Source organism: Orycteropus afer, unplaced genomic scaffold, assembly GCF_000298275.1.
Source record: "Orycteropus afer afer isolate SDZICR_OR568_19922 unplaced genomic scaffold, OryAfe1.0 scaffold00142, whole genome shotgun sequence".
In the NCBI taxonomy this organism is placed as follows: domain Eukaryota; kingdom Metazoa; phylum Chordata; class Mammalia; order Tubulidentata; family Orycteropodidae; genus Orycteropus; species Orycteropus afer.
In genome coordinates this window covers 3,393,145-3,419,004 of record NW_006921729.1, presented here as the reverse complement: position 1 = coordinate 3,419,004, position 25,860 = coordinate 3,393,145, and the positions used below count along the sequence as shown (strand labels likewise).

Below are 25,860 nucleotides of genomic sequence, written 5' to 3'. Positions count from 1 at the left end.
CTTTGTAAACTCTGTGGTGGAATTTGCTGTGAGCAACTGAGGAGCTCCTGATTGTAAAAGTTATCCACCTGGGGTATTTCTGTTGCGCATAACACAAAGCAATGTTTTGGGAGGTTCCTGCTGTCTCTCAGGTGCTTAGAATTCTGGTGTTATGATTGGCTACTTTGGCCACTCTGCCAGGCTCAAAAGGAGGCCTCTTAGAGGCAGAAGAAGTCTCTCTCTGACTGCTGGTTGAGGAAGACATGCTGCTGAAAGAGACACGTGCTCCTGAAAGAGAGACACACTGCTGGGAAAGACACATAAGCGACACGCATTGCTGAGTGAGACACCAAGGGATACTCACTGTTGGGAGAGAAACTGTGGGCTGGGAGAGAGACTGAGCGTTTTTCCTGAACTTGAATTGTAGCCTGGTGCTTCCCCAATAAACCCCGTAATCTGTGAGTTCTGTGTGGGCACTGCAGTGAATTATCGAACCCAGGAGAGAGGTGGTGAGTGCTTTGGGTAGAATGGTTGGTGAAAGCGCTGGAGGGAGGCAGCATGTCTGGCCTTGCAGGAATAGGCGTTGGGTTACTGATGGTGATTCTGTCTTCCTCTTGTGTGGTTACAGGAGGTCAGAACACGTGGCCTCCTTGCCCTTTTTGCAGGCACAGACTTGAGCCCTGCCTGCCAACGCTGGAAACCACCCCAGTGTTGGTGGTCAGATGGCTTAGCACAGCAGGTATGAGCACCTCTTGCCTGACGGGGCCTTGGAAACCCATGGACAAGCCCTTGTTCCAAAGCTTGGCCTGGCCCATGGAGTCTCCCCCGCAAGAAAGCCCAAAGTAGAAAAGTTCTTTTGATGAGAGTGGGAGCATTGCAACAGCACAAAACGTGGACCCACAAAGATTCTAGCTGCAACCAAAGGCAGGCTTCACAGGGTTTGGATCCAGAAGAAAAGGAGAAGCTGAAGCCTCTGACTTCCCAACAGTATCGCCAGGAGGCATCATGCTCCTGGTGAGATTCCCAAGAGGAGAAGTGACCCAGAGTGGTGCCCGGCAGGAGGGGCCCACATGATGAGGGTTACTGCAAGTGCCCTGTCCAGACACCATTGTGGGAGGCAGGGCAAACCAGGCTCAGACGATGATGGCTGAACCTACCTACCTTACACCCTGGACAGTGCATAAAAGCCCCAGGCTTCAGGGTGTGGGGCCCTTCTTCCCCTCACCACAGAAACATTTCCTCTACAGCAGGTTCTCAAACTCCTACAACATGGGGATAGTTACCTCTAGCTGCTGGTGTAATGGGATCTCTGGTGACAGGCTTGTCAGTGTCTGGCTGGCCCCAGTCTTCCAGTATATGCTTCCATGTTGCTGTCAAGGGCAAACCCAAATATGTGTTCATACAGCCACACACACATGTGCCACAGCTCAGAAAGACCCCTTGGCCACACTGCAAAGAACTGGGTTCCAAGCCTGCCCTCGCCACTTCTTTATCTCACAGCTCATTGCCTTTATGAGACTCAGTTCTCATTCTTATAAAATGGGAGGAATCCTATACTGTCCATTTCAAAATTTGTAGGAAAGGTCCAAGAAATAATTATTTGTCTGGACTTTGGGTGTCTTTTGTAAAGTTGTATTTAAATATGTTGCTCACAGTATTACCTGAAATTTACTCATTCATTCACTCACTCTTTCATTCATTCATTAAACAATCATTTATTGAGCACTTAGGCCTTGCCAGGCATGAGACAGCATAAGGGATACAGATGAATGGGATATTACTGGGGACACTGGTAGTTAAGTGGTAGAATTCTCACCTTCCAGGTGGGAGACCCAGGTTCCATTCCAGGTGTCGCCACCACTCACCTGTCAGTGGAGGCCTGTGTGTTGTTGTGATGCTGAACAGACTAAGACCAGGAAGAAAGATCTGATGATCAACTTCCAAAAATCAGCTAATGAGACCCTACAGATCACAACACTCTGATCCCCAACTGATCACAGGGATGAAACAGGACCGGGCAGTGTTTCCTTCCATTATGCGTGGGGTTGTCATGAGTCAGGTGCCAACTCTAGGACAGCTGTTGTTGTTGTTGTTATATGCCGTCGAGTCCTACCCAACTTATAGCAACCCCTCCTTGGGTTTCTGAGTTAGTATCACTACGGAAGTAGATTGCCCCATCTTCCTTCCAAGGAGTGGCTGGTGGGTTTGAACCACTAGCCTTCTGGTTAGCAGCCAAGTGCCTTAGGCACTATGCTACCAGAGCTCCTCTAGGACATCTAGCAATGATAATTTTTCAGGATACCAGAGTTCAGTCAGGGAAAAAGACACAAATGGACAACCACAAAACACTGTGAGCTGCAGTGCCAGGGCCATGAGAACATAGAGAAGTACCCAGGCAGCTGGGGGTGCAGATGGGTAGACGTGGACATGGATATTTGGAAAGGACTCCCAGAATAGGTGTGAGTGCTCTGTGCAGAGAATGCTCAAAAGTCAGAGAGGGCCTGGCAGGGCCAAGGAGAGAGGCATTCTGACATTCTGAGCAGTGGGCCTGTGTGGATGATGGGGCTGGAGGGGCAGTTGGTGGCCTAAACACTGAGGGTCTTTAAATCTATGCTCAGGAGGTTAGTTTATTTTGGAGGTGATGGATGCCCCAGATTAGCAGGGAGTGAGGTGGCCAGGGATGGATATATGAAAGAGCTTATCAGAGTCATGCAGAAGTCACGCTAAAGGCAGGGAGGTTGGGCAGAGACTCAGAGAAAAATGACAGACACCTGGCCTGGGGAACAGAAGCAGAGATGGAGAAGAAGGGGATTCAAGAAACATGCCGAAATGAACAGGATGTGGGGGTAGGGAAGACTAGGGTGACAGCTGAGTTGTGGCCCTGGGTGGACAGGGGGAATTTCCTGAGAAAGGGACCCAAGGAAGAAGAGGTCTAAGGGAAGATGGAGCACTCAATTTGGGACAAGATCAATTTAAGGTGTTTATGGGACACCCGGTGAAGGGGGCCCAGGTGGTGCCTAGGAGGCAGATAGGTATCCAGGCCTGCAGTTCCAGTGAAAGAAGTACACAAGATGACCCAGGTAATCTCTATTTAGTTTAACAAGGACGAGAACAACAAACTACTGTTGGGTTTGAGGTCAGGGGAGAGAGACATAACTTCAGAAAAATCAGTGAAGGCTCTCTAACGAGGATGTGAGTACACAGTAATTTGGTGTGGAGCCAAAGTGACTCCAGCATAGCAAAGTGATCCGGACAATGAATAAATGGCAATGATAACAAAGACTGGAGGTAAAACTTAAATAGAGCTCTTTAGGTACTAGGCACTGCTCTACTCATTTAAAACTCACAACAATCCTATGGCATATGGAGTTACCAGAAGGCTGGGTGACTTGCCGTGGGTCACTGCTTGTAAATAGCAGAGAGCCAGGGAGCCAATCCAGGCAGTCTTCCCAGAACCCTTGTGCTAACCACTCCACAATACCACCTCATAGTGACATTATAAGGGTGAAGTTAGATCATGTATGTGAAGTGCTCAGCATGGCACCAAGCAGTACTCAATGTTCTGCTATTTTTATTACTACTATTTCTACTACTAAAATGACTATCATTCTAAGTATAATTTCTTTCTTTGCTTTTATTTCCAAAAAATAAAAAGCAATTTGAATTCCCACAACAGTCATAATAAATTCCTATCAAATGCTTCCTCCGTCCCCTCTGTTGTTACCTGTCAAGTTGGCACCCGACTCAAGGTGACCCCATGTCTAAATGGGATCAGACTGTTGTGATCCACAGGGTTTTCAATGGCTGATTTTTTAGAAGCAGATCACCAGGCCTTTCTTCCTAGTCCATTTTAGTAAGCTCCATTGAAACCTGTTCAGCATCACAGCAACACACAAGCTCCCACAGACGGACAGGTGGTGCAGTGCAGAAGGTGCGTCGGCTGGCATGAAAGGTCAGGGTTCCACCACTGAACTCCACTGCCCCCTTTCTATCCCCTTTGTTGTTATCACTTGCCACTGAGTCCATTCTGATTCATGGCAACTCCACGTGTTTTGAGAACCTCTTACCAAGTATCCTATTTTGTATAATGCTTAATCCTAAGAATTGTCTTAGATCCTTCTGGAAGGAGGTAAGTTATTTAACCTCTGAAGCAAAACAGTTGTAGGGATTTTAACTAACAACAAAATGTGTTCAGTAGCAACAAGAACAAACATCTTCCCTCCTTAGGGGTGCTATCACCTTGACATCCAAATCATTGCCCGAGACAGCTGGCCTCACATGGTAGAAGGAGGCTGCTGGAAACGAACCTGGCCTGCCCCAGACAAGGCTAGGATTTGAGAGAAGTCAAAGCCCAAAGCCTTCATCTTCTCTAAGATGATATCCAGTGCCTAAGAAGAAAAAGAGAATCCACTGTGACTGTAATAAACCACTGAAATGGGCAAAAACACAAGCCTCAAAGAAGAAATGTAAGTGTCTGCCATGATTGGACAAGAACTCTGGGACACATAAAGAAGTAACTGATGACTCAGAATTTTTTAAGCATTAGAATAAACTAATTAAACAAGTCGTCTCAATCAAATAAAAAGGTGAACTACGCTAAAAACATTTTAAATAAATAGAATCATAAACCACCAACCATCAAATTCTTATTCTCCAATTTGTGACTTAAAAGCACTCAGAAAATGCAAAAACAGGATGGCACAAATTTGGTTTCTTTTATTTGCATTTTCAACCCACCATACTAATGATCTAACTTCACTGTAACAGAGACTTTGCAAAGAGCCAAGGTGGAGGGTCCCCATCAGAGCAGGGCTCCAGGCCTGAACTCCCTGAGTGCAGGAACGCAAGACTGGAGTGTTGGGAGGGAGTGGGTGGAGATGGTGGCCATTTTTTCAACCCCCACCCTACTCTGCACCATCTGGTTGGAATTTTCTTTCTAGTAAGACCTCATGGGTGGGATGGTGGCATGCCTAGCAGAACCTGATATTTCACCTAAGATTTCAGAGCAGGAAGTTAGAGACTCATCCCAGCCTCTGTGTCTTCCTTGAGGGTAGAGAAGACAGTATCCCCTCCAGCATCTGCCTGAGCATAAGGAACCCACTCTATGGTTGCAGGGTTCCTTCAGCCCTGGCAATAGCTGCCAAAGCAAGCAGGAAGTGGGGCACAGCCAGAGTAGGAATTGGCAAACCTAGGAACAAGACTAGTCCTGGGGGACTGTTCAGGATTAGAAAGCACCCAAGCCTGGCCCACCTTGACATCATTACTGAGACCCCCAGACACTGACCATTGCCTATAAGCCTCCACACCTACCACTGCCCCTTGGTCTGTCTGGCTCAGCCTCCTGAAGTGTATTCCTGCCAGCCTGTCTGGCTGAAATCTACCCTTTACCCCAACTTTCCAATGTCTCAATCAGGGTCAGGCTGATAGAAAAGAGATCATACTAGTTATTTTAACAGAAAGAATTTAATATAGGGAATTGGTAAAATGGGTATTGGAGGACTGAAAAAAGCTTTGACAGACACACTGAGCACTGACTCTGGCTGGCCTCCAGATTCAGAGAATTGTGTCCTTTGTGATATACAAGGCCTTTCTGTGTGGTATACACCCCTGGTCCACCAAGATCTGGCCACTGGCATATTCCTTTCTCATTGGTCCTGAATAGGACCTGTTATGGCTAGTCAGGCCATAAGCCACTACTGAGGGCTGCTGCCCAGGAAGCTAAGAAGCCTGGAGGACTGGGCACTAAGATCCCAAGGGCTATGTTTGGATCTAAGGGTGCAAGGGAGGCCATAGGGCCAAACTGCAGAGGATTTAGAAAGATGTACTCTGTGGTATATTACAGATAGCACTGGGGTTGCTTGCCAGCCACTGGGGCTCCAGAACCTAGAAGTCCTCTGTGAGTCCTCTCAGTGTGAAACAGGACTAACCCAGCTGAGCTTCAGCCTAGCCCCAGGAACCATGCTGTCTCCCTTCTTCCATCAGGACCTGGTCTCTACAGACACTTTCATGAGCTGCCACCTTTGGGTTTCCTCACAAATCACCAAACCTGCTGGGTAAGATGAGCTGGAGGACAGAAGAGGGACAGGAACCCCTGTGCTTACCTGGACCCACATCAGGACAGGAGAAGTGACCGTCAGCCCATCCTCATGAACATGTACACCACCCTGGGTCCTACAAGGATAACAAAAGGTTGGTGGTTCAAACCCACCCCGTGGCTCCAAAGAAGAAAAACCTGGTGATCTGCTCCTGTAAATCTCACAGCTTACAAAACCCTAGGGGCCAATTCTACTCTGTCACTCGGGGTTGTTATGAATCAAAATCGACTCGACAATGCCCAATAATGACACAGCTCCCTCTTGCATATTTGAAGCTCTAAAATATCATAGTTTAACAAAAAAAAAGTTGAAAAATATAAAGCAAGCAATGGCTCCTAAGAAAGACCACCAGAGCTACCCACCCCATGAGGCCCAAACAGTTTCAGAGCTCTGGTAGCATAGTGCCTAAGGCACTTGACTGCTAACCAGAAGGCTGGCGGTTCAAACCCACCAGCCACTCCTTGGAAGGAAGGTTGGGCAATCTACTTCCATAGCGATACTGCCTTGAAAACCCAAGGAGGGGTCGCTATGAGTCGGGACCGACTCGATAGCACATAACAACAACAATAAGCAAACCCTTAAAAAACAAATACTTCTAATATTACTTAAATTGTGCTGGAACACCTAAAAAAAACCCCACAGAAACCTTTCTCATTCTTTTTGTGAAGTAAATATAAAATTAGACACCAAAATCTGACAAATACTACACAAAAAGCATAAGCAACGAAAAAAAGAAAAAATTAGATTTTATCAAAACTAAAAACATTTGTATTTCAAAGGACACCATGAAGGAAGTGAAAATAAAACTCACAAAATGGAAAAAGAGTTTTGAAATCGTATACAATCAATTCCCATTATTCATGGTAGTCATGGTCTATGAAGTTACCATGGATAATGAATTAGTGAATACTGAACATTTAGTCCTAGATGAAACACAAAGTCAGGATCTTGTGAGTCTCTGGTCACATTTTTGTCAACTCGTCTATCCATAACTTTTGTTTTATGTATGTTTCTGCTTCAAGACACCTTATTTAATATGCATTGTGGATTCATTACATTGAACTCATGACCAACAGCACTATACTCATGCCTGAATGAAGCATATCCAACACATGTATTTTGTCCATAAGGCACATCACAGCCGTTTTGCACTTAACAACTCTAGACAGCACTTTAGCACTACACTTGGGCCACTTAAACTGCAAAATAATGAACAAAAAGCACAAAAGTGTGAAATGTGGCATTAAATAGCCCTTGTAAAGGGCACTTGTTTACAGTATGGAAGCTGAGAAAAGAAAGCAGTGGAGTCACCTTGTTCACCCTCAGCTGGGAATGTGCGTGTCAGGTGACTCAAATTTTCTGCTGCTCTGCACATTTATAGGGAAACATGATCAAAAATAAAATCTCCTGCCAACCTAGACAAACCCTCCACACAACTAAAGGAGAAAAAAAAGAGTTTTACTACTGAATAAGCATTAAACCAGAATGGGCTGTGCATCACAGTCAATCCACTAAAGAGACCATAAAGACAGAAAGGACTTTTACCCTTTTATATAGCCAAGCAGATGCAACCCACTTCATACATGCTCTCAAGATAAATGGTAGTTGTCAAGCAGGAAGCGTTAGTAGCACCATTTGCCTTACATAAAACCCTCCTGCCATCTAGTCAATTCCAACTCATAGTGACCCTATAGGATAGACAAGAACTGCAACTGACTGCTTAACCACTTCACCACCAGGGCTCATTCACAGTTTATTCTAAATTCACTTAGTAATTGGGGTAGCCACCTGTTTAGTAACTGCCTTTATCCAAAGGCAACTGTAAATTTCTCATATCTTTATGACCAGAAGGTTTGCAATTTGGAGCAAAGTGGAGGATGTTGTTGCTAGGTGCCATGGAGTTGATTTTGATTCATAGTGACCTCGTGTGAAGTGTTTTTTTGGCTGCAATCTTTTCCTTCCTGGGTTCCCCGTTTCCATTCACCCTTCCTTCCTGCCCCTTCTTGCTGATAATCTTTAAGGAGCAGATCGTCAGGCCTTTGTCCTATGGAGACGCAGGGTGGGTTCAAATCTCTGACAGCACTGCACCACCAGGGCTCCTTACCACCAGGACAGGAGCTGAAATTAGGCTCCTCTCTCCCCAATAAACAGGGAAAAAAGGGATGCCTGCTTCCCTGACTGACTGCATTTCAAAGAGATGGCTTCCAGGTAGTTAAGGACACAATCCCGGGTTGTAAAATTGGTTATGTAGCCTTTAAAAAGATTTACATATACTTTCAAGAGGCAGAGAAAGAACATATAGTTACAAGTTGTCTACAGGGGGAAAAAAAAAGGAAGGTGGGGGAGACAGGGGTCTCTTCCTTTTTTTCAACAAGGAAAATTAAGCTGCTTTCTCTTGTTTTTTCTTTCTTTCTCTCTTTTTTTTTTTCTTCAAATTTGCATTTACCCTTACAGCATGTCTGCCAATGACTATCAAAGTGCCAGAAGTATTGATTTTGGGGTTACAAATTAATTTCACCCAGTAGGAAAATTCACAAATACAGAATTGTGAATAACAAGGACCAACTGTGTCTGATTCACCAAGAAAATGGGAGAAGAGACAGTGTAGAGGACCGCATAGGAGGTTTTTATGGACTAGATCTCTTAGAAGCATAATCACTTTTGACCATTTTCTATCGATTATGGCTGAATATGACTACCAGGAAGGCAGGGAAATAGACTGTGTACCCAAGAGAAACAGGAAATGGGTTTGTGGGATAGCTGGTCAATCAGCTGTAAAACCCCACTTACGATACAGGCATACCTTGTTTTATTGCACTTTGTGCTTTACTGTGCTTTGCAAATACTGCATCTTTTCATAAATTGAAGGTTGGTGGTAACTCTGCATTGAACAAGTCTATCAGCACCATTTTTTCAACAGCGTGTGCTCGCTTTGTGTCTCTGTGTCATATTTTGATAATTCTTACAACATTTCAGTTTTTCATAATGCTACCGCACACTTTATAGACTAAAGTACAGTGTAAACATAACTTTAATATTGACTGGGAAGCCAAAAATTTCATGTGACTTGCTTTATTGTGATATTTGCTTTATTGTGGTGATCTAGAACCAAACTCACAATATCTCCAAAATATGCTTGTAGTAGAAAAATAAAATAGTTAGAAATAAATGTAAAAATTATCATGTGCATGGGGTATTTTTGCCATGTTACAAGTCACCTCAAAACTTAGTAGCTTGAAACCACTAATCTCACTTAGCTCCCAATTCTGTTGGTCAGTCATTGGGCTGGGCTCAGCTGGGTGGTTCTTACAGTCTTTGCTGGCCTCACTATGTGACCTGACAAGCTCTGTTTCTGAGGGCTGGCTGGCTCTTAGCTTGGGAAATAGAGATGACTAGGCCACTTTTCTCTCATCTTCTAGCAGGCTTGTTCATGGGGTGGCTGAGCAGGGCTCCTCGAATGGCAGCAGAAGCAGGCAAGGCACAAAGTCACTTCTCCCATGTTCTACTGGTAAAGCAAGGCACAAAGCCAGTCCAGATGCAAGGGCTGGGGAAATGACTCCATCTCCTAATGAAGCCACAAAGTCATGTTGCAAAGGGAATGGATACAGGGAGCGGGGGAGAACTGTGGTCATTTTTGCAATTTACCACAAAATCCATGTGTCAAACATGGTAAAAGAGAGGTGAACAACTCAACCTTTGGACTGAAGCAGAGCTGCCTAGCCGAGCCACAGGCCCATGAGTGAAAAATAAATGTTTACTATTGTATGCCACGGAGATTTTTGGGTTTATTATGCAACAAAGCTGACTGATACAGGTAGTGAGATGACAAGCTAATGGTGGGAAATTACAGAAAATCAAAGAAGATCCACGTTTTCGTGGCCTCCAGCTCCACTGGGAACTGACTGTAGCCCAACATCTAAAATGACACACTCTTCCTATTTGAGGGAGCAGGCTTGTGACAAGTCAGTCACTCTTGACATTACCTTGTTTATTCCTTCACAGCATTTTTCTCACCTAAGCATTTCTAGTTTTCTGCTTGTAGGTTTACTGTCTGTCTCCCCTAATCAGATTATAACCTCCAGGGGAAAGGGAGCAAAAATGAAGCTTATGAAAAACAATGAATGAACACATTTCCATCCTTTTCTGATGATCTCAGGTAAAGTAAAAAAAAAAAAAAAAGACCTGGATGTATCAAAAGTCCAACATTAAAGGCTGTGATGAGAGCAGTAGTGGTTCAGCGGCAGAATTTTCACCTTGTAGGAGGGAGACTCAGGTTCGAGCCCCAGCCAGTGCATCTCCTGCACAGCGCCCACCCATCTGTCAGTGGAGGCTTAAGCATTGCTGTGATATGGAACAGGTATCAGCAGAGCTTCCAGACTAAGACAAACTAGGGAAGAAGGGCCTGGCCACCTACTTCCAAAAGCCAGCCAGTGAAAACGCTATGGATCACAATGTTCGATCCACAACCAATCACAGAGATGGTGCAGGACTGGGCAGGCTTTCGTTCCATTGTGCACTGGGTCACGATGAATCAGGGCCAACTGGATGGCAGCTAACAACCACAGAGGCTGTTATACAAAGACGAGGACATTACCTAGAGAATATTTTCAACCATCACACAAAATATCATTTTCCTTTGAGTGTCTTTTTGTCTCTTCAGACTACTGTGAGATGTCCTGGTATTCTTGTCCTTCTCCCTAAATCTGCAGTCCCAGGCTGACATCAGCACAGCCACAGTAGATTGTTGTGTTAATTACCACTGTGTCAATTATGAGTCATGGTGACCCCATGTGTGCAGCGTAGAACTGCTCCAGAGGGTTTTCAAGAGCGTGACCTTTCAAAAGCAGATCGCCAGGCCTGTCTTCTGAGCACCACTGGATGGGTTCAAACTGCCAACCTTTTGGCTGTTGTCAAGCACTTAACCATTTGCACCACCCACCCAGGCACTCAACGTCACAGCAGATGGGGAGTAGAAAACATAATGAATTTGAGAGTCAGAGTTCTAATTTGCCACTTATGAGCCAACCAAGTGACCTTGGGGAAGGCAATGATTCTCTCCAGGTCTACTTTCTTAATTAACAACATAGACATAGCCGTCTTCAAGGTTTGGTTCAGGGATAAAATGCAATTAAGTAGGGTATTTCATTCTGGAAGAAGCCCTGGTGATGCCACGGTTAAGCACTCAGCTGCTAATGGGAAGGCTGGTGGTTCAAACCTGGGCAATGGGTCCCTGAGAAAAAGACCTAGCATCTGCTCCCTTAAAGATTACAGCCTAGAAGACCCTACGGGGCAGTTCTACTCTTGTCACATGGGGTCACTATGACTCAAAATCAACTGGACAGCATATGACAACATACCATCCCCATTGCCACCACCATGGACTAGACCCCTGTGACAATACCACCTGAGCAAAGCAACAGACATCTGCCTATTTCTCTGGCCTTCTGTCTTGCTTCCTGCCTAAGAGCCAGCCTTAACTTCCCAACACACAAATCTGACCATGTTTCTCCAGCACATAAAACACTTTTATCACCCATTAGCCAATGTGTGAACTCCTCAACATGGCTGCCAAGGCCCCACACAATTGGCTCTTTCTCCTCCTCTCCAGCCACATCAGCAGCAACTCCACACCTACACTGCTCCAGCAGAACAAGCTATCTGAGGTTCCCTCAGGCACTGGAGCTTTTGTCTCCACACCTGTGTATATGCTCTCCTCTGCCTGCAACACTGCCTGCACCTAGTAACCCACAGTCAAGACTCCCCAGAGGTTATCGGTTTGGTGTCCAGTAACAAACCTATCTATTGTGTGACCTTGGGCAAGTCGCTTAATGTCACTGAGCCTCAGTTTCCTTCATTCTTGATGAAAATAATAGCTCTATCCTGAAGGGAAATTTACTATATAAATTTTACTGTATATTACATAATATAAACGGGCAATGTATGTGTGGTGGCCACAAGACTGTGCCTTTCAGATCTCTGACTGCAGGGAGATAATGGACTGACAGCCCCCTTGAGGCTCTGAAATCCATCACTACATTGCCACCAAGGCCAAGCTTCTAGAGGCTGGGCCCAGCCAATGACTGAGCATGACAGCAATACAAAGGAAGGGACTTCGGTTTCAGCTCTGACATAGAAAGAGCTTGGAAGGCATCACTCCTGCTCTTAAAACAAAAAGGCACTGAACAAACTGAAAATCAATGACTTTTCTTGGTTTTTTTCAGGCCTCAGGGCAAACCTCCACCCATAAATCTGGAGAGACAGGTGAATCACAGCCAAGAGATGCTGAGCTGAGCAGAAGCCACAAACTGGTAATAACACTTAACTGGTTATTTTGATGAATTACTGGAGGCTGAGTGTAGACTAGCTTTTCTGGAGATAAAAACTGAAGTAGGAGTGAGAAGTAGTGGCTGAGACCTGTTTACTTCAATTCCTATTATCTGATACATCATGTCTGACTTTCAACAAAATTTATAAGCTATGCTATAAATAGACTATCAAGCATAATCCAAAATGCAAAAACAGCAGAAGATAAACTAGATAAGTAGGACCTTCTAAAAATTAAATTTTTATGTGCTTCAAAAGACTTCTCCAAAAGAGTCAAAAGAGAACTTACAGATTGGGAAAAAAATATTTGGCAACAACTTATCTGACAAGTGACTTATGTCTAAAATTTATAGAAAACTCCAATACCTCAACAACAAAAAGACAAATAATCCAATTTAAAAATGGGCAGAAGACCTCAATACACACTTCACCAAAGAAGATATTCAGGTGGCCAACAAACACATGAAGAAATGTTCATGATCATTAGCCATTACCAAACCATTAGAGAGATACAAACCAAAACAACAGTGAGATACCATCTGGCCCCAGCACTAGTGGCAAAGTTCAACAAGATAGAAAATAACAAATGCTGGCAAGTATGTAGAGACACTGGGACTCTCATACACTGCTGGTGGGACTGTCAAATGATACAACTACTGTGGAAAGCAGTATGGCAATTCCTTAAAAAGTTGGAATTAGAAATACCATTTGACCCAGAAATCCCATTACTGGGTATATATCCTAAAGAAGTGAGAGTCAGGATAAGAACAGATATATGCACATCCATGTTCATCACAGCACTGTTTACAGTAGTAAAACATGAAAACAACCTACGTGCCCATCAATAGAAGAACGGATAACCAAACTACGGTACATACACACAATGAAATATTATGCAAACCTAAAGAAAAATGTAGAATCTGCAAAATATCGCATAACGTGGATGAACTTGGAGGACATTATGCTGAGTGAAATAATCACAGAAGAACAAATATTGTATTAGTCCACTCTCATAAAAAGTCAAGGAAAGGTTTATATATGGAAGAAAACTTTCTTTGTTGTTTACCAGGGGTAGGATGGGAGGGGAAGGAACATTATTAGATAGGTAGAGACAAGGACTGATTTAGATGAAGGGAAAGGCAACATACCAAATGTGAGTGATCAACATGGTGGCACTGAGGAAGAGGAAGACATAGAGAGGTGCATGGGAGGTACAGACAACAAAGATGAACCCTTTTGCACATACAGTACTACATTGTCAGTGATGGCAAATATTGATCTATAGGTGGATAGATGGATGAATAGGCTGAACGATCAGATATGTCTATGCAGGGGGAGAGTGTGCCCATGACTATGTATAGGGTTGGCAAACAATGTTTCTACAGGTGTATTTGTATGTTCTGTAAGAATTTCCAGGTACACAATAGAGCTGACAGAAGCTCTGGTGGCATAGTGCCTAAGGCATTTGATTGCTAATCAGAACCCTAGCAGTTCAAACCCACCAGCCACTCCTTGAAAGGAAGATGGGGCACTCTACTTCCATAGTGATATCACCTCAGAAACCCAAGGAGGGGTCACTATGAGTTGGATTCGACTTGACAGCAGTGAGTTTGAGTTTGAATAGAGCTGACAAGTGACAAAGTCATAGTCACTTCTTGGCCACAGCCAGCTACCTGGAGGGAGTGAGTAGTTGGTAGCTGGACCTGTGGGACCATGGTTGCAGGGGACATCAGGCTCAACTGGCATAACATACTACACAAAACATAGTTCCACATCCTACTTTGGTGAGTAGTGACCAGGATCTTAAAGTTTGCAAGTGGCCATCTAGATGCAATGATGGGTCTCTCCTTATCCAGAGCAAAGAAAAATGAAGAAAACCAAAGACGCATGGAAACGATTAGTCCAAGGGACTGATATACCATAAGATTCTCAGCCTATACAACTATGAGACCAGAAGAACTAGATGGTGCCCAGCTACCACTGTCAACCACTTGGAGGGGGCTCTATGTAGGAGATCATGGATAGAGTGGGACAACAATGTGGAACAAAACTCAAAATCATAAAAAAAAAAAAAAAGGACCAGGTTTGCTGGTCTAACAGAGCCTGGGGAACACCTGAGACTACAGCCTCTAGCTGCCTTTCAGGTCTGTAACTGAACCCACTTCTGTGGCTTCCAGCCAAACAAAAGGCAGGCATAAGAGCTGAACATTTACACTAGGTAGATACACTCCTTGGAGAGATCAATCATGGGAGAACGGAAAGGTTGTGTATGCACAGGGAGACAGCTCAGGGGGCAGGAATGCATGGGAGGAAGGACACAGGGAAGAGGTAACTATGGGGAGGAAGAAGGAAGAGAGCTGTTGCATTGTGGGAGATTACAGTCAATGTCATGAGACAAAGTATATGTGAACTGCTGTACGGAAGATGAATTTTCTCTGCAAACTTTCACCCAAATCACAATAAAATTTTTTTAAAAAATGTGTAAGCCATGCTAACCAGCTGCCATCAAGTTGGTTTTGAATCATGGTGATCTTATGTGTTTCAGAACAGAACTGCTCTCCACAGAGTTTTCAACAGCTGTGATTTTTTAGAAGCAGACTGCGAGGACTTTCTTCCAAAGGCACCTCTGGGTGGAATCAAACTACCAACCTTATAGTTAGTAGCCAGGCATTTAACTGTTACTCTCACCCAGAGACTCCTACAAGTTATGCTAAAAGGCAAGATAAAACATACACTAAAAAGACAGAAGCAGCCTCAGAACTAGACTCTCCCATACAACACAGATGTTGAAATTATCAGATAAGTAATTTGAAATAACTGTAAGTACTATGTTAAGGACTCTAATGGAGAATGTAAATGTACAAGAGTAAAGACTTTCTCAGACAAACATAAACTAAGGGAATTCATCTTCAGCAGACCTGTTCTGCAAGAAATGTAAAAGTTTTTCATGGAGAAGGAAAATGATGTAGGTCAGAAATTCAGATCAACATAAAGAAAGCAAGAGCAATGAAGTGGGGAGTATACCCAAGACCATGTATACGGTTGGCAGACAATGGTCCTATAACTGCATTTGTATGATCTGATTTCCCAGGGTACAGTAGAGCTGACAAGGGACAAGGTTGTAGTCACTTCTTGGCCACAGCCAGCTACCCAGACGGACAGAGTAGTTGCACCTGTGGGCTCGGGACCATAGTCACAGGGGACATCAAGTTCAACTGGCATAACATACTACACAAAACATTGTTCCACCTCCTACTTTGGTGAGTAGCAACTGGGATCTTAAAAGCCTGAAAGCAGCCATCTAGATGCAATGATGGGTCTCTCCTTGTCCAGAGTAAAGAAGAAGAAGAAAACCAAAGATTCATGGAAACAATTAGTCCTAGTGACTGGTACATCATGCGATCCACAGCCTATACAACTATGAGACCAGAAGACCTAGATGGTGTCTGGCTATCACTGTCAACCACTTGGAGGGGGATCTAGGTAAGAGACCCTGGAGAGAGAGGGAGAACAATGTGGAACAAAACTCAAAATCATTTGGAAAAAAAAGGGGGCCCAGGTTTGCTGGTCTGATAGAGTCTGGTGGAACCATTGAGACTATGGCCCCTAGCTGCCCTACAGGTCTGGAATTGAACCCACACCTGTGGCTTCCAGGCAAACAAAAGACAGGTATAAGAGATGAACATTTACCTGAGGTAAATACACTCCTTGGAGAGAACAATCATGGGAGAAAGAAGGGCTGTTTAGCACAGGGAGACAGCTCAGGGGGCAGGGGTGCATGGAGGGATGGACACGGGAAGAGGTTAACTATTGGGAGGAAGTGAGAGGGGAGCTGTTGCATTGTGGTAAATTCTGGTCAATGTCATGAGACAAAGTGTATGTGAACTGCTGTATGGAAGGTGAATTTGCTCTGTAAATTTTCACCCAAATCACAATAAAATAAAATAAAGTGAAAAAAAAAAAAGAAAGAAAGAAAGCAGGAGCATCAAACAAAGAATAAATGAAGGTCAAAGAAAATCTTTTATTTATCTTAAATCTAAAGGATAACTGTTTAAAGTAATAGTAGTAACAATGTACTGGGTGATTATAGCATATGGATAAGGGGAAAAAATGACAGCAGTGTCATAAGGGACCAGAGGAAGAAGCCGGGAATATTCTGTATATAGTGTTAATTGAAAGTATACCTACATTAGTTAAAAATACATAATGCAAACTCTAGGGCAACCACTAAAGTTTTTTTAAAAGAAATATAATTGATGTTTTGAGAGAGGAAATAAAAGTATTATCACATAAATTGCTCAATTAAAATCAGAAAATCTAGAAGAAAAAGTAAAAAAAACAAAGAACAAATGCAATAAATACAAAATAAACATGGTAGGTATCAATCCAACAACATAATAATCAGTTTAAATGTGAATAGTTAAATATAATGACAACAACAACAAAAAACAGATCGTCAGAGTATATATATTTTAAAAAAGACCCACCTATATATTGTCAACAAGAAACCTATTTCAAATATAAAAACTCAGGTTAAAAATAAAGTGATGCAACTCAATAATAAAAACACAAATAACATAATTTTAAGATGGGTATAGACATTTCTCCAAGGAAGATATACAAATGGCCAACCAGCACATGAAAAGATGCTCATCATTAACTATCAGGGAAATGCAAGTCAAAACCACGGTGAGGTACTACTTCACACCGACTAGAATGGCCATAAGCAAAAAAGTAATAGCAAGTGTTGTTGAGGATGTAGAGAAATCAGAATTGCCATATATTGCTGGTGGGAATGTAAAATGGCACATCCACTTTGGAAAATAGTCTGGCAGGTCCTCAAAATGTTAAACAGTTACCATATGACTCAGCAATTCTAGCTCAAGAGAAATGAAAACATTTCCATGCAAAAAACATGAACAAGAATCTTCATAGTAGCATTATTCATTATAACCAAAAAATGGAAACAACTCAAGTGTCCATCAGTTGATGAATGGATAAATAAAATGTGGTATATCCATATAATGGGATATTACTAGCCATAGATAAAGAGGAATAAAGTACCGATATATGCTACCACATGGATAAATCTTGAAAACATTACACTAAGTGAAGGAAGACAGTTACAAAAGACCACATAATACACAGCTCCATTTATATGAAATGTTCAGAGTAGGCCAATCTACAGAAAGTAGGGGTGTGTTTAGTTAGGAGGGATAGTAGGTGACAGCTAAGGGGTACTGATCTTCTTGAGGTGATAAAAGTGTCCTAAAATTGATAACAGATGCACAACTCTATGAATTTACTAAAAACCAATGAATTATACACTTTAAATAGGTGAGTTGTATGGTATGTGAACTCTATGTCAATAAAGCTTTGAAAAATAAAGGGATGGAGAAAGATATACCATGTTAACACTAATCAAAAGAAGCTGGAGTAGCTATATTAATTTCACACAAAACAGACTTCGGAACAAGGAAAATTATCTGGGATAAAGAGAGGCATATTATCCTGCTAAACCAAAAACAAACAAAAAACCCACACCAGTTGCCACAGAGTCAGTTTTAACTCACGGCAACCCCATGTGTTACAGAGTAAAACTGGCTTCGCAGGGTTTTTTTGGCTGTACTCTTTATGGAGAGAGTTCCTGGGTGGTAAAAACAATGAGGTGGCCAACTACTAGCCGAAAGGTTGGTGGTTCAAACCCACCCAGAAGCCCCTTGGGAGACAGGTCTGGTGATCTGCTTTCAAAAGGTCACAGCCTTGAAAACCCTACTCTGCATACGTGGGGTCACCATTAGTTGGAATCTACTCAACAGCAACCAACAACCTTTATAGAAGCAGATCACAAGCCATTCTCCTGCAGCACTGCTGGCCAGGTTCAAATCGCCAACCTTTATGTTAGCAGCCAATCACAATTTGCTTATACCACCCAGGGACTTCTTCATACTGATAAAGGGGTCATTCTCCAAGATGATAATACCTCTACAACATATCTTCAAAATACTTGTGGCAAAAACTGATAGAACTGAACAGAGAAATGGAAACATCCAGCATATTAACTGGAGACTTCAGCACTCCTCTGTTAGTAATTAACAGCTCAAGCCAGCAGAAAAGCAGAGAGGATATAGCTGACTTCATAGCACTATCAAGCAACTTGATGTAATTTACATTTATAGAATACTTTATTCAACAACAAAGAGCTCTGGTGGCATAGTGGGTAAGGCTTTTGTCTGCTAATCAGATGGCTGGAGGTTCAAAACACACCAGCTGCTCCATGGGAGGACTACGAGGCAAACTACTTCCAGAAAGATCTATAGAAACCCAATGGGGGTGGCTAGGAGTCAATTCAATGGCAGTGGGTTTGGTTTTTATCAACAATAGCAGGTTTCACATTCTTAAGCTCATGGAACATTCACCAAGACAGACCACATTCTGGTCTATGATACACACTTTAACAAATTTAAAAGCATGGAAATCACAAAGAGTCTGTTCTCAGAACACAATGGAATGAAACTAGAAATTAGTAACAGAAAGGCAGAGAAATCACTAGATATTTGGACATGAAACAACTTACTTCTAAGTTACACATACATCAAAGAAATCTCAAGATAAAGTTTTAAATATTTTGAATCCAATGAAAATACAACTTATTACCATTTGTGGGTTGCCACTGTGGAAAGCAGTATGGCGATTCCTTAAAAAGTTATAATTAGAAATACCATTTGACTCAGCCATTCCATTACTAGGTATATATCCTAAAGTGAGAGCCATGACAAGAATAGACATATGCACACCCATGTTCATCGCAGCACTATTTACAATAGCCAAAAGATGGAAACAACCTAGGTGTCTATCAACTGAAGAATGGATAACCAAACTATGGTACATACACACAATGGAATACTATGCAATGCTAAAGAATAACATAGAATCGGCAAAACACATAACATGGATGAACTTGGAGGACATTATGCTGAGTGAAATAAGGCAATCACAAAAGGACAAATATTCTATTAGTCCGTTATTGTAAATGTCAAGGAAAGGTTTATCTATGGAAGGAAATTTCTTTTGTTGGTTACCAGGAGTGGGAGGGGAGGAGAGGGAACACCGTTAGATAGATAAGTATTGATTTCGGTAAAGAGAAGAGCAATGTACCAAATGTGAGTGATCAGTATGGTGGCACTGAGGAAGAGAAAGACATAGAGAGGTACATGGGAGGTACAGACAACAAAGATGATCTGCACATACAGTACTGCATTGTCAGTGAAGGCAAACATCGGTATACAGGTGGATAGATGGGTGGACAGGCTGAACTAGTAGGTATGTCTATGAAGCGAAGAGTGTGCCCAAGAACATGTATAGGGTTGGCAGACAATGGTCCTATAAGTTTATGTGTATGATCTGAATTCCTAGGTATATAGTAGAGCTGACAAGGGGCAAGGTTGTAGTCACTTCTTGGTCACAGGCAAGAAGTGGGACAGAGTAGTTGAAGCTGTGGGCTCAGGACCATAGTCACAGGGGACATCAAGCTCAATTGGCATAACATACTATACAAAACATTGTTCCATCTCCTACTTTGGTGAGTAGCGACTGGGATCTTAAAAGCTTGCAAGCAGCCATCTAGATGCAACGATGGGTCTCTCCTTGTCCAGAGCAAAGAAGAATGAAGAAAACAAAAAATTCATGGAAACAATTAGTCCTAGCAACTGGTACACCATGTGATCTGCAGCTTCTATGACTATGAAACCAGAAGAACTAGATGGTGCCCAGCTACCACTATCAACCATTTGGAAGGGGATCTATGTAGGAGATCCTGGAGAGAGAGGGAGAACAATGTGGAACAAAACTCAAAATCATTTGGAGAAAAAATAAAGGGGGGGAGGGACCAGGTTTGCTGGTCCGATAGAACTTGGTGTAACCACTGAGACTATGGCCCCTAGCTGCCCTTCAGGTGTGGAATTGAACCCACACCTGTGGCTTCCAGCCAAACAAAAGACAGGCATATGAGTTGAACATTTACCTGAGGTAGATACACTCCCTGGAGAGAACAATCATGGGAGAAAGAAGGGCTGCTTATCCACAGGGAGACAGCTCAGGGGGCAGGAGTGCATTGAGGGATGGACAAAGGGATGAGGTAACTATCAGGAGGAAGTGGGAGGAGAGCTGTCGCATTGTGGTAAATTGTGGTCAATATCATGAGACAAAGTGTATGTGAACTGCTGTATGGAAAGCGAATTTGCTCTGTAAATTTTCATCCAAATCACAATTTAAAAAAAAAAAAAATTGTGCATTGCAAAAAAGCAGTGCTTAGAGGGAAATTTGTAACATTGAATACATATATTAGAAAAAAAGAAAGATTTCAAATCAGTGATCTAAGCTTCTAGCTTAGGCAAGTAGAGAACACTGACTCCAGCCCTACATCCCCACTGTTTCCCTACAGCACCCAGAGAGATCTTTTCAAAACACAAACACAATGTATCACACACAAACACACACTTCAGTGGCTGTCTATAGCTTTTAGGATAAAGACAAACTCCATACCACGGCCTACATGGCCCAGTCCAGCTTCCACTCTGTCTCAGCTCCCTAGCCACAATGAATGCTCTTTACAGACACAGGACCTCTGTACTCACTGCCCTTTTACCTGGAATACTCTCTCCCTTCCATCACCTGGCTAATCCCCCTCATTCAAATGTCAGCTTAAGCAATATTCCCTTAGGAACACCCCCTTAAGCCCCACCCCACCCCAGTCTGGATCACATTCCTTCATAGTAAGCACTTGGAAAAGTGAGTTCCTTTCCTTTACAACCCTTCTTTGAGTTTATAACTAAGTATTCTTTTGTGAGATTATCTAACATAAGCCTCTCAATCAATGGGAAGTTTTTGGTTCACCATTGAATCTCTAGCATCTAGAATAGTACCTGGAACAAAGTTTGTTTCAACTGACCTATGAATGAATGAATGAATGAATGAATGAAAGGAAGGAAGGAAGGAATTGGGATGGAATATTTCAGGCACAGGAGAAAGATTCTATCAAAACCACCACTCCTGACCCAAAGGTAAGGGCCCAGAAGAGCACTTGGCCTCGGGCTTCCCAGCCAGCCCCTTTCAGACACCCACCCAGTGGCCCAGATACTCAGGTCCACAGCATTTCCACACTCCACTTCACTCTTCAGGTCCTGGACTGGGCAATCGGCTAACCCGACTCAGCTTAATGGAGGAAGAGGAAGAGGAAGGGCTGGCTATTCAAGATGACTCAAGCGAAGAGTGGCAAGACACAGACAAGCAACCAAGTAGCTACTCTTCCCCTGGTGAGCAGCGGCTGACCTCTTAGATTCTATAGAGGTGAACATTGAAGACTTCTGACAAGACTCTCTCCCCCTCCCCATCTCCACTCCCCACCTCAGTGACAGGACCACCTGGAAAAGACAAACAGGAGAAGGCAGCAAAATGAACTAGTCCTTCCAAGTCCCAGCCCCCTGGCCTGAGAGAGGAAGAGGTGTGGCGGTTGCCTTTCTAACCCAACTTTTCTCTCTGGTGGCTTTGTGTTGAAAGAAAGAAGACTCAACACCCCTGTCCTTCCTAATGCACGGTGGCCCTGACCCTCTGAGTTAGAGCAGAGTGCCCGTTTCCTGCCATGTTTGGAGTATTGTGGTGGGGAGGCTTCACCTCAGTATTTGGAGAGGGGCACTGCCTTCATGTGTTTAATACAAAGACCACAGTTCTCCTGTATTTTTGGAATATCTTTCCCAGCTTCTTTTGTGCCCTAATGATTATCTTAATAAAGTGTTTGGCTCAGACCTCTAAACTGATTGCCTCCCTCCACATGGTACATACCCAAATTCTGGAAGATCTCTGTCAAAATGCACACTGTCCTCATAGAAGATATTCAGGTCTGCATCAACAGCAACAACTTTCACCTGGAAGGCATTTTAAAATGTGGCAGATAGTATTTTCCTCAATGTCGATATTAGCATGGGGGTACTAACATCACCAGGTGAGGCCCAGCACCCAAGGAGTAGTTCAGCTGGGAGACCTCTTTGAAAACATGGGTACATCATTGTAATCGTATCAACAGAGGCCTTATTTGGGGACATACTCAAAGATTTTAGTAAAATGAGGCAGCTGAGGCTAAGTAGAAAGATCCATGTATCTCAAGGAAACTATACACTCCAAATAGCCAAAGCCATGACCTTCCTGAGGTAGATATTCACAGATAAGTTGGTTCCTGTACCTGGCAAGCTGGCCCAAATCAAAAATCAACCCAAAGCCATTGCCACTGAGTCAATTCTGACTTAAAGCAACCCCATTGGACAGAGCAGATAGAACTCCCCCACAGGGTTTCCAAGAGTGTAATCTTTACTGAAGCAGACTGCCACATCTTTCTCCTGAGCAGTGGCTGGTGGGCCAAACTTTTGGTTAGCAGTGGAATGTTTAACCACTGTGCCACCAGGGCTCTTTAAGCAGACCAAGAAAGTTCTAAAGGGGAAGGAATGGAAGGCAGGTTTAGAGCCGTCTTTGGTGGTCCACACCCGCAGACATCTGAGGAACCAACCAAGGCCTGCTGGCTATCCCCACAGACTCCATTCAAGGTACAGAGACACATAATGTCTCATTATAGTGGACCATCAAACTCAGGGATACACCTCCTTTCCTGGACAGATGGGGAAACAGTTTTAACAATTCAAATCAATTTGGGGAACCACAGGACCACAGGATGGTGAGGTCACAGAGTGGCCAAGGGCTGCCTTCCAAACTCCTTTGAGAAAGAGGTTTGAACGAAACTATGTTTATTTCTCAGGTACTTTTAAAAAGAAAGAGTTATTCTAGCCCATCACGCAAAGAAAGTACATTTTGATTCTGCTCTTTTGTCTGTGGGGTCTTGGGAGCAGCACAGCCCATACTTCTGCTGGTAGTCCTGGGCTCGCTGTCCTGGGCACACTGGTGCCAAACGAAGGCTGTCACATGGACAGGCAAAGTTCACTAGTGCACTGTGACCATTTCACTTAAAAAAGAAAAATAAAGGTTTCAAGGGGTGATCTGTTTCCAGGTCACTGGTAACGCATGTGTGCTCGCCTTCCCATGCCTGTCTGTTGACCAGTTTCACTGTAGCTGCGTTCCTTTGGGCCCCGTCCTTCGGTGCCCAAGACGGCGCACGAACCCGCGGGCTCCCCACACCTCTCTGGGCACTTCCCGGCCAAGTGCCCACAGATTCCCGCCGGGGGGCGCCCGACGTTTCGGGGAGGGCCAAGTTCCAGGTGAGGACTTCATCTGCATGCTGCGACGACCCTGGCAGGGCAAACGCCAGGAGAGCCAGGTCCCGGAGAATCTCGTGAGTGAGACACGCCGCTGGTCGGCCCAGCGTTCCCAGTGGCCTGGTCCCCGGCAGCCCGCTCAGCGTCGCGCAGGCGGTGCGACCCTCTGAACCCCAGCTCCCCGCGACGGTACCTGCTGCGTGCTGAAATCCCAGCCCAGGCAGCAGCTGCGGGCGGCGGGCTCAGCCATAGCTGCAGAGGGTCCTGCAGCGTGTCTCCTCGACCGTCTTTCCTGCGGCGCGACAGTCGCTGTGCTCCAACGCCCAGCGACGCCCGGGCCCGCCCCTCGCCCCGCCCTGCCGGACTCCTGGACCCGTGTCACGAGGCCAGGCTTGCGCTCTGGCGCCGCCTGCAGGGGACGGGAGCGCGGTCTCGTAGCCAGCCTCACGGCCTGGGGCTTTGCACCTGTGTGAAGGACGGACCGGGCGTCCCCAGTGCAGCGTCAGAAACCCACCCTTCTTCACCTCCTCACCATCCAGATCTGCTCACTGCAAAGGTCTTCCTCTAATGCAGTTGGCCTCCCTCGGAGGACGCCTGGGCCGGAAGTTTCAACTTTACGCCGGTCTCTCTAGTAGCCCGGAGCCTGGATACCCCATGGCTGTCTCTTGAGTACTGGAGTCAGCTTTCCACCTATAGCTATGACTGGGGGCTCGCGGAAAGATGTGTCCTAGCCTTAGAAACACTGGTCTGCGATAGGCCCTGTCCTGACCCAGCGTATCTGTTTGGTTCCCAAACTCTGACATGTGCCACATGCCAGTATTAAAAACCAGAGTTCCATATGTCCCCACAGAGAACCTCAGTGATTCCTGCAATCAGCTGGTACTGATGGTCTAATGTGTGTCGGGCTTGGTGAAAATGAACAAGAACCAAAAAGAGACTTGCTCCCTTTCTTCTTGAAGCTATTTCCCTGGCTTCAAACACTTCCCCTTCGCCTCATTCCACCAGGTGGCATCCTTCTTGTCCTTAGGACTGGAAGCACGCCCACCCACTCACCCACCCACACACACACCCACACACACACTTAGATGAGATGCCCCTCTCAGGAGCCTCTCAGCCTGTCAGAGCCTGTTTCTCTCCCTTGCTGTATTGTGAATTGCATTGACTCCAGACCAGATCTTTATTGCTGAAACCGGAAGCTGGCAAAGTCCCTGCCCTCCAAGATATCTAGAGCTCAGTGGGGACACACCCCCAGCAAGTACAGCACATTGTGATAATAGTCACACACTGGATACCAGGTAAGGGGTATTTATTGACTACTAACCCCATTTGATCCCCAGAACGATGCTGGTAGGTAGGTATTATTATTCTCTTTATTTAAAAATACTATATTGGGGTACAAAATACAGTATGGGGTATAAAGTGCATGATGGCATTTTCTCTATGTATATACTGTGCAAACACTACTGAGATCAAGACAACATTTTCAGCACTCCAGAAGTTTTCCTCACACCCTTTACAGTCAATAACCCTCAAACCACTATGCTGACTTCTTCCAATATCGATTCATTTTTTGTATGAATTATTATTCCCACTTTTCAGAATGAGAAACTACAGCATGGATAAGTTAATTACCTTGGTCCAAGGTCTCAAGATCAGTGGCAGAGCTAAGTCCAAATCCAGGAAATCTGACTCTAGATTCTACTAAATAAGAAAAGTGTGATGGAGAGATTCACCGGGCAGCCTGTGAGAAGGCGTGTGGCATTATACAAATGTCTCCTGAGGGCCAAGGCCACTAGTTCTTTCCTAGGTTGCTTCACAGGGAGACTTCTCTTCTTCAGATATGCCCTTCTCTATGGGCTGTAGCACCTACCATTCTGGTGACTAGTCCTTTCTTTTGATGTAACTGCCCTTTCACTGCAACCATTAGGAGAACTAGAGATCTGAGGACCCATTTGCCTACATAAGAAGACTGCACATTCATTGTCAAGGAATGAAGACAAATCTTGTTTCCAAGTTGTGGGATGCCTCTCCTGCTCCCCACCACCCTTCTTCTCCCTATTAACTCAGTAGAAGATGATGTTCCAGGAATCACTGTGGCAGTGCTACCTAGCTGGAATCACTGTGGCCTGAGGCTGGACTTCATTCAACATGCTCTGAGCTTGAAACTGGTTCCCTGTACAGAACCTATTAAGGAAACCTTTGTA

At 44.2% G+C, this 25,860-nt stretch overlaps 1 protein-coding gene across 1 annotated transcript in view; it reads right to left on the bottom strand.

Annotated features, from left to right (window-relative positions):
• The window catches only part of XYLB (xylulokinase), a 66,854-nt gene extending 42,948 nt beyond the window's left edge, over nt 1-23,906 (bottom strand). The window contains exons 1-5 of the mRNA XM_007945708.1: nt 23,850-23,906; nt 22,239-22,321; nt 6,081-6,150; nt 4,287-4,367; nt 1,263-1,349 (exon numbers count right to left, since the gene is read on the bottom strand). Of these exons, the coding sequence (XP_007943899.1) occupies nt 1,263-1,349; nt 4,287-4,367; nt 6,081-6,150; nt 22,239-22,321; nt 23,850-23,906 (378 nt within the window). The remainder of the gene's footprint in view (nt 1-1,262; nt 1,350-4,286; nt 4,368-6,080; nt 6,151-22,238; nt 22,322-23,849) is intronic.
• Between the last annotated feature and the right edge of the window lie 1,954 nt (nt 23,907-25,860).